This window comes from Azolla caroliniana, unplaced genomic scaffold (genome assembly GCF_043228905.1).
Source record: "Azolla caroliniana isolate FFs.n. ecotype wild unplaced genomic scaffold, voAzoCaro1.0.p SCAF_373, whole genome shotgun sequence".
NCBI classification, from domain to species: domain Eukaryota; kingdom Viridiplantae; phylum Streptophyta; class Polypodiopsida; order Salviniales; family Salviniaceae; genus Azolla; species Azolla caroliniana.
The window spans coordinates 20,700-30,508 of record NW_028230808.1 but is presented as its reverse complement, the minus strand read 5'-3'; the positions used below and the strand labels follow the sequence as shown (position 1 = coordinate 30,508).

The 9,809-nt window shown below is 35.4% G+C and overlaps 1 protein-coding gene across 1 annotated transcript; it reads right to left on the bottom strand.

Moving 5' to 3' along the window:
- Positions 1 to 78: 78 nt before the first annotated feature.
- Positions 79 to 6,344, bottom strand: LOC147848375 (kinesin-like protein KLP1). The gene is made up of 10 exons (XM_087338445.1): positions 6,264 to 6,344; positions 5,510 to 5,719; positions 5,225 to 5,362; positions 5,014 to 5,130; positions 3,282 to 3,464; positions 2,958 to 3,155; positions 2,681 to 2,827; positions 2,041 to 2,129; positions 1,854 to 1,949; positions 79 to 196 (listed from the first exon to the last, which is right to left on the bottom strand). The coding sequence occupies exons 2-10, from the start codon at positions 5,684 to 5,686 to the stop codon at positions 103 to 105; spliced, it is 1,239 nt and encodes a 412-aa protein (XP_087194571.1). The 5' UTR covers positions 5,687 to 5,719; positions 6,264 to 6,344; the 3' UTR covers positions 79 to 102.
- Positions 6,345 to 9,809: the final 3,465 nt, after the last annotated feature.

Genomic DNA, 9,809 nt, shown 5'->3' with positions numbered 1-9,809 from the left:
ATTCAAATAAGCAGAGGCATATTTATATGCTCTTTCTATCTTTTGAGACATAGCAAGCATGAAAAGGTTTGTTCGAGAAGTGTTCTGCATCAAAAAAAAGGTTCACCACTGCACAGTTGGCTGAGAGATATTCATATTGTCCACAAAACCCAAAACCTGACCCATGCAAAGAATATCGCTACTGCCTTTGAAGAGGCTGCAATACAAACCCAAATAACCAAATAAACTCCCAAACTTAATTGAGATGGAAACATGACTTGACTCACACTCACTCTAGTATGCAACCTACCTACAAATCAACCATAGTATGAAATTCTCCTCCACTTTTCATTTGAAGCGCTTTAGTTATTGAGAATTAATGTACGAATCATACATTATATGAATAATGGGAGGCTAAGGAGGGTTGTGCTTCACTTATGTCAGGTTCTTTGGAAAGGCTATACAACGGAAACCGTGGCCACTTAAGGATTTAGGATAATCTGGTGCAAATATAAATAGAGGTTTTGGTATTAATAGAGCACATACCCTTTCTGTTCAGAAACATTATTAAAGTGAATAACTGCTCCTTAAAATTTTATATCTCATATTGAAATAAAAACTTAAAAAAATAAAGAAAGTTAAAGAGACTTGTGTCAAGCTCTCGATGGGAATACAATCGACAGGTTCCTTTTCAGAAAGGAAGGCCTCAACTTTGTTCTTTAGATCATCTCTTCTCTCCTCTCTGCAAATATATGCTTTAATATGTTTCTTTAAATATCATTACAGCAACCTCGCATTAATACAAGTAATCACAAAGGAAAAGTTTTTACAGAAATAGTTGTATACAACATAACTAGCCAATTATTCACAATAACACAAGAATAATAGGTAGTAATTTAGGAGAGCTAGGAATTTTATCGATGTATTCTTCTATTTTATAACAACTCATAAAGATACAGAAGTCTATGGATCACGATTATACAAACGTCGTCCACTCCCTGCACATGGACTAATACTATCTATTATGATTTCCATTGTAGAATTGGCTGTCTTTTCCTCGACGATCATGCTAAATAAAGAATTTGACACACTAGATCCCATCATGATATTTTAACAGTGCTGCTAAATTTGTTTCATAAATTCATTACCTTTCCAGAAAGATTTGGTCCAATTGGTTTGCCAATCTTGGGAAAACCCACATTGAAAATTTTGATTCATTGTTACATGTATCCATTTAGCTTGAAAGTTTACAATCCCATTTTAACATCTCCCATGAAAATATATACAAGGTATCTTCAGCCTTTCCATTCCTAACTTTTTCATGCCTATTTCTGCCATCTCTAGAGAGTTCTTTACTAGTATATGCTATAACATTAGTTACCACTAAATATCAACTCCTTACAATGTCCAATAAAATATACCTTGATATGATGATTATAAGGGTCCTGCAAGACTTCTCTACTTTGGAAAGATATTGCAGAAAAGTCTATGACTGCTTAGGTAACTCATGCCTAGATCATGCAATAGAAAGAAGCAAGAAACATGAAAGAAAGAAAGATAGTAATGTTTCTTAAAGATCATAATCATCTACAAACATTACAGCTGTTTATGTTACCTCATTGATACAATTAATGAAAGAAAATATTTAATTCTAGCCTCCAAGAACTAACATTTAATAGCTTGAAAAACAAATATTCAGGTTTGATCCCTGATCGTGGGAACTGAATTTGCTCATCCAAAGCTTAACCAGAAGTGATTTATCCATTATTAACATTTGCATGCAGGGACTTGCACATTTGTCTTAACTTCTCTTTATTTAAAAATATGCTACACATTCATTTATAGCTAGCTTTCCTCACATTCAAAATACTTACATGATATCATCATGTGGAACGTCACTGTGACCATTAAGTGCATCTTGAAAGGCTAATTCCTTTTTCAGTTCAGATATCTTCCTCTGATATGTCTGTCTATAACAAATGGTAACAATAACCTAAAATCAATTTTCTTAACTAGAAAGAAAAATGTGAAAGCTATCATTCAAGCACATAACTGGCAAACCTTTCTGCTTGTATAGAATCCACAACTTTATTGATCACTGCACTAGTCTTAAGATCTTTGATGCGCTGTGAAAACCTCAATGTGCTGATCTGGATATCAGTGAATGATCCCCTGTCAGTAAACCATTATTTATACACACTATTTTCTTGTATTTCCAGCAAAATAACTAAAACTTGGAAACATCACCAAAGGAACCAGAAGTCCTTGTCACAAGATCAAGATCCATGAAAACTCTACATGAATGAAATCAGTAGACATACTTCATACAAGATGAGAATCTGTGAAATCATATGCCGATATCCATTTTCAGCAAGAAACTGAACTGCACCGTGGTATATTTCTAATCTGAGCCATCAATATCTCGTAATTCTACTACTGAATATATGAGTAATAAATAAAGAGGCTATGTCTGAGGGGTCTCATATGTCTAATCATCCTCTATATAACATGTTTGTACTATCAACATTAAGTGTTTTGATCCAATTAGGATATCATAATTATGACATTTAGATCATAACACCGCCATATTTTTATCGTAGTTCATTTGATGTGAAAGATGAAATGTAGGAAGACAGGTAAACATAATACATTTTCATAGTATTATCCTTTTTCATGGTTAAGTTAAAGCATTAGCAATTACCATTTCATCTAAATAGTCATGTTCTTGTAGAGCACAAACAATGAACATTGTTCTGCTGTTGCCACCAAGAGCATCTTTTAGCAGCATAGTAAGCCGACTTTGACGGAATGATACATGTCCTTGGCCTTTACGGAGTTCTGAAACAGCCTAATACAATGTGCAAAACAACAAGAGCAATATATTGTAAATTCACTTCCTAATAAAGCATTTTAAGAAAAATCATTCAGTAGCACAATAAAATGCAAACAGAGACAGGATTTTGTGTATGATAAATCACCTGTTCAAGAAACGTTAACGATTTATTGATGCTACATATATCTTTTTCACATGGATTAATAGCATCTGTACACTTCATGCGTTCACAACCTGCTAAATCGACGAGATTAAGCTTTGCGGCTATCCGATCAGGGTAATTTCTTGTTTTGATATTCCTCTCGACATAGATAGTGAACATGCAATGGGATCTATTAGACGTCTGGAGATCAAACATATGATTAGATATCATAATCATATTGTTTGTCATATTAGGATGCCTTCTTCAAAACCATTTCTCTTATTAAAGAAGAGTTATCTAGTTTGGCTGTAAACAGGTGATTCAAACCTTATTCATAAGCTTGGAACTGATGCAGCGATGACGCTCACCACGTAAAAAATACTTCATAGCGTCTTCTTCATTTTCACAATGGAACTGGCTAAGACCTTTCAGCTCCAAGCAAGAATTATCTTCCATAACATTTACAATCCGAGAAGAATCCTTCCTTTCTGACAAGAGGTCGTAAATAACCTACCAAGTATATTTTGAAATGTCACATCCAAACAAACATCATGCACACGAAAGACTTTCCAAAAACTATGTACTAGAGCCTTTAAGATAATTTATACAAAGTAACAAATACAATTATGTAGAAACAAAGCTCAATTGAATATTCAACAGTTCAAGAAATGTTTGACCATGTTATAAAATATGGCGCAAACTGAGATATTAATCTCCATTTTTATTTAATTTCTAGAATCTAGCTCCTGGTATCCATTATGCGCTCCAAAAGTACTGAATTTTCTTCGTGATTCGATTATATCAATATCAAATATACTAAGGTTAACTATTTTGGGAACAAATGCAAGCATATATAAATAAATGAGTTACCAAGACCTATAGAATTCCAAAATCTTTCACATCTACAATATTCAAGAGAATCTAATCATGACAATATTATTTCTAGACCATTCAAAAGACTTCGAGAGTCCATCATTTCCATGTCCATGTCCCAAAAAATTACTTGGTGTATGCTTATACACAAAATAATTTAACACAGTAAACCTACCAACACTTGCATCTGTGGCTTCATCTGAACCCTCCCTGTCTCTGTCTTTGTAAAAGTCAATAGATGCTCTAGATTGCACAAGACCTCATGGTTTCTCTTTGCACCCATTGAAAGCGGTCTCTAAAACCATCCCAATGCAATTAATCCAGCAAAATTTTTGTGATGATCACAATTTTAAGGTCTCTCTTAACCTCTCTAAAGAAATGCACTACAATATTAACAAGTTGCTAATCCTCTGTGCCATAATGCTACCAAGAGCACTCCTGGAATCTTATTTTACCTTTTTATTTACTAACATTGATTCCATATTCAATGATTTTCTATTCTGCAGCTTCTCCTGTCTGTATCTCTAGTATAGTTCTCTGAGGATGTTTATAGTGTTGTTCAACAAAGACTTCGATTTAGTTCAATGCTTTTAGTTAATGAAAACATCTTTATTCCATTTTTTGGTTTCCTTTGGGTGAAATGGAGAGAGATTCCCTTTCATTCTTAACCAACACTTCTTGTATGGTGTGAGATAAATGAGCTTTGAAATAGAATGAGATGTCTTTGTATCATGTTTTCTATTGCACTTCACATTATTTTCTAAAGCCATAATATCCAAAGATAAGGACACCAGACATGACGACATATGTTACGTGACGACTGTTTCACAGAGAGTCTAGAGTCTAGATAACGGATGCAAGTTGATGAGAAGCTCTAAGAATGTTGACTAAACCAAGGTATGAAGTTCTATTCTTTTATTTTCCTTTTTTATTTGTCATATTCCAAGCTTTCTAGATTTCATTGATCATATTGATATCAGGTTTCACATAATTGTTTCATCTCTTCTAAATACAAGCATGTCCTTCCCCAGGAGGAAAAATAGATCATTTGGTTCTCAGGCTTCCAGCATCAGAATATTTACAATGAGGTTAAAACCTACTTCATAGTTTCTAAATCCAGATTTTTCAAAAGTTTGCAAGGCAGCTTCGTAACAACATTTGTAATAAGTGAAAAGAAGATTGATACCTCATTGTAAACTTCTAGATAAGATACATGTATGGAAGTTTCAGAATCTGGATTGGATGACTTCTCCAAAAATATGTGATGTATTGCTCTAGGAATGATTCCTTTGTGTAAAGAGATCTAAATTGAATAGTCACAAAACCGTAAATTTAGAACTGAAAATTACAAGAGTTTCTTAAGTCAAACTTTGTATGGAATTTTAAAACAGACTGACCTTAGGATCTCCAGACATTGTAAATGTTTTCCCAGATCCAGACTGGCCATATGCCAAGACTGTTCCATTATATCCACACAAGACATCATCTACTATCTTCAAAGCACAAGAATTGAAGCACGCCTCTTGACTTGCATTCTGCATAAGATAGTTCCATACAATGCTTCTTGAATCTCAATCCATAGAGCCATATGTTTTTTTATTTTACTAGTGAAGACAATGATTATTGTAATTGTTGCAATGAGTGTCAAAAAACAATTGGTGACATATAACTCAGAAACCTACCTGCAGAATACCGTCAAAATGAAAAATCATCTGATCTCCATGATTTCTTGGAGGGCCTCCACTAGCATGTCTTAAATCCACTCGAATTTTTGAGTTTGTTACATCAACATGTAATGCAGGTGACGCCCTGGATGATGGCTTCAACCTTAAGTAGGTTCCAATTCGATACTGACCCATATCATTTTCTAATGAATCAAACTTCCATAAAACCTGATAAAAAACAAAGAATGTTAATGATCACCTGTGTGCTATTATGTTCGTAAGCTACTTCAAATTGATGCACTATAATCATGTTGCAGCTCGATTATACTTCCATTTTACAATCTACCATCTAGTATTATGCCTGTGATTATTATCACACGATAAGAAAATATCTATAAGATTGGTCAAAAAGGTGATGCCCTAATCTCATAAACCCAGATTAGAGAATCAGTGAAGGATTCCTAGACCTTCAACGAATTTGGTAAAGTTTGACTGTACATTAATTCTTGTACTTCTGAATTGTCTCATAAACGAACTACGACCTCTTGTACTACCTTCATATAAACATGTAGACACTAAACCCTAAAACTTAAAATTTAAAACTTAAGACCCTCGCTAACCTAAAACTTAAAATTTAAAACTTAAGACCCTCACTAACCTAAAACTTAAAATTTAAAACTTAAGACCCTCACTAAAGTGAATGCTAACGCCCCAAATGAACAAAATATTAAAACTGCAAGATCAAAAGGTGAAAATGAAGAGCAGAAATTACCTGTGAGATGGAATGGAATCAAGACATTCAAAGCTTCTCGTGTGAATGCTTATAGTTATAATATGTGAGGAAGATGATCTGATCTGAGGGGGGAAGAACTACAATATAGAACGAGGGGCACCGAAATCACGATGCTTCTTCTTCGACAAAAGAAGGGAAAAAACCAAGAAATACTAAAAAGCCATTCCGTTTCTGTCTGTATCCATATCCATATCTATATCCGTATCCGTGCGTGAAAGTAGAGATCCTCTGCTTGTTTTTTCTTTTCTTTTTTGTTCTTTTTTTTCTTGTGGGAAGGGAAGAATCTGTCTCAACGATTGCAGAGCGCCATGAGACACAGATGATCATCCATGCCCTGAAAAAACTAACACCATCGATTTTATTCTCAATTTCTGTTAATAAATAAATAAATTGCCCACAATACATATACACGCCCTTCCCCCTGCCTCTCTACTCTTCCTTTTTTGGGGTGAAAACTAGTAATTGAGCCGGTCAAACCGAACCGAACCGAAAAACCATGGCTTGACGGTTTATAGGTTCAAAGATAAATAAACGGTTTGGTTTTGTTTCAAATGTTACTAATCGGTTTCGGTTCGGTTCGGTTTTAAATTGATCGGTTTATTGGTTTCTATTTATGTGGTTCGGTTTAAAGGTTTATAGGTTAAAAAATACTCATAAATATTTTCTATAGGCTTTAACTTTCAACTTTTAATTTTAAACTCTTGTTTTAACTTATTAAATTTTATATGTATTATATGTAGAGTCTCATTTTCATTTATGATGATCAATTATGATAAGTATGATGATCAAATTTATGATTAGTATGATGATCAAATTTATGATAAGTATGATGATCAAATTTATGATTAGTATGATGATCAAATTTATGATAAGTATGATGATCAAATTTATGATTTTTCCATAAAAAATATGCTCCATTGGTATTAAAATTGACAATGTCAAAGGCAATCTACAAATTGTACATAATAGTTTCCACTCCATAAGTATATATCGTAAAAAAAGGGACCAAATAATGATGGCATTTGTTATGGCCTCTAAAAAACATCATGTTGCAGCCAACATTGGCTGAATGTGATTCCACATATACTAAAGCTCTTTAGTATACCCATATTCAACCTATAAACAAATTCCTGCGGTCCAAGTGAATACATATCTTGGTGGTAATCATGGCTAGTAGTCTAAAAACTCCATGTTTGCATTTGGTTCCGCATGTACTAAAGTTGTTCACCATCACCTGGTTGTCCAATAGCTGTTCCCGTTCCTTGGCCTTTAATTTTCCCTTGTGAATGTCCTTTTGTACCACTTAGGTAATACCAAACTGCTCTCTCCAATCAAGCCATTGAGGTAATCTGCTACTTCTTGGCCGTAGTCTTCTTCAAGCTGACTTTCCAAGCTCATAAATTTGTCCAACCTCTTGTATCTTTGTCTGTCTTTTCCCATGCAAGATTGAACCTTCCTCGGCTGTTGCCGTTGAAAACACAACACCAAAACAGTCCCTGCAGCACCTGTCACTTTGAAGCAACCATGATAATCTCTACCAACTCAGAACAGCCATACATTGATTAGACCATAATCTCATCACAACCATTCTTCATTTAACCCACATCAGTCATGTCTCCGATTAACATCATTGCCCAAAAACCCCAAAAATCTGTGATAAGAATAAAATCCGTCTAAAAATTCCTCACCCACTCGTGATGATTGGCTTCGACCCTCCCCACCATCTTCACTCATCCTCACCACAAATATTTCTTCCTTTAGTCGACATCAGCCATCTCACCGATTAACCTGGTTCCAATGTCCACGCATATCCTGTATAATCAACAAAAACTTAGGTTAAAACATGTCCTCACCCACTCCTGCACATTGGCTTCGACCCTCCCCACCATCTTCACTCATCCTTAACACAATAATTCTTCATTCAGTCGACATCAGCCATCTCACCAAATACCACGGTGGCAATGTCCACGCATATCCTGTATTGATCAACACAAAATTAATGTAAACATTTCCTCACCCACTCGTTATAGTCGGCCTCACCCTCCCCACCATCTTCACTCATCCTTAACACAAAAATTCTTCATACAGTCGACATCAGCCATCTCACCAATTAACACGGTGGCAATGTCCACGCATATCCTGTATTGATCAACACAAAATTAGTGTAAACATTTTCTCACCCACTCGTTATAGTCGGCTTCACCCTCCCCACCATCTTCACTCAACCTTATCACTTTCACACAGAAAATTTCTTCGTTCAATCCACATCAACCGTCTAGCCAATTATCGTCATGACCAATGTCCACGAAAAAACCTGTATCAATAACAAAACAGTTAATCTCAAAGTTTCCTCACTCATGATAGACGGCTTCGACCCCCCCGCCATCTTCCCTCATCCTTATCACAAAACAAGAAATTCTTCATTCAGTCCACGTCAGCCCTCTTGCCGATTAACATCTTGCACTGTTGATGAAAAACCTGTATTAAAAACAAAAATTAGTGTAAAAATTCCCCACCCACTCACGATTGTCGACTATGACCCCGCCACCATACCCCATCCTTTTCTCTTACACATTCTTCCTTCTTTCCACATCAGCCCTCTCGTCGATTAGCTTGTTGCCAATGTCCGTGGAAAACCTGTATTTACAACACAAAAACAGTTTACACTTTCCTCACGCACTCATCCTAAACGGCTGTGTTCAATATAAATGGCGCTGGTGGCGGAAACAACCATCGAGGTGGAACATAATTCCACTTTACATCTTCCCCTGTTGCATCCAAAAAAATAGGAATGGTTGACCAGACTCTTCTAAGTCGCTTTCTTTTCCGGTTAGGCCCATTTCCACAACCCTTATAGCTATCATATTCACCTTTAACTATATTTACCAATAATTCCCAGAAAGATTTAACTTGATCCACAACATTAGTATCTTCATCATTATATATTTTAGAACACCTTGCTTTCCAAATAATCCATAAGGCCAACGAGGAAATAAAGTTCCAAACATAACACCTAGAAAAGAACTTGACTCCCTGCAAGGAGCTATTCGTAACGTACACCTGAAAACTTTTCACATGTAAAGTCAATGATGAATTATGATAATGATAAAAAACAGTTTCTTGATCCAACGTACCCCAAAAGATTGTACCCCACGTGAATTTAGTAGCCCTATACTTACGACTTAAAAGCCTAAGAATACGAGCCCAAAAACATTTGGCCGTAACACATTCCCAAAAAGAAGCATGATGTAATGTCTCATATGCCCAGCCACACCTACCACATGATCGATCAGGTATTGTTCCCCTCAATAAAGCTCCTACTGGCAATGCATAATGAATCATTAACCATCGAAAGTGCAATACCTTGTTCATACATTTAAGCGACCAAAGGTGTTTCCAAAACTTCAACATATATGTAGATGAGACATTACCTTCCTCCCAATATTTTTTTCCTGCCGGAATTGACTCTATCTCATTTAACAAAAACTTCCTACCCAGTGACACAGAATATGCAAAAAATGGAAG

Coding starts and splice junctions, on each gene's coding strand:
- LOC147848375 (XM_087338445.1), bottom strand. CDS start 5,686: ATGGGTCAGTATCGAATTGGAACCTACTTAAGGTTGAAGCCATCATCC. Junction 3,465..5,013: donor ATCTAGAAGTTTACAATGAG/GTATCAATCTTC, acceptor TATACTTGGTAG/GTTATTTACGACCTCTTGTC. Junction 1,950..2,040: donor GATTCTATACAAGCAGAAAG/GTTTGCCAGTTA, acceptor CATTTGTTATAG/ACAGACATATCAGAGGAAGA.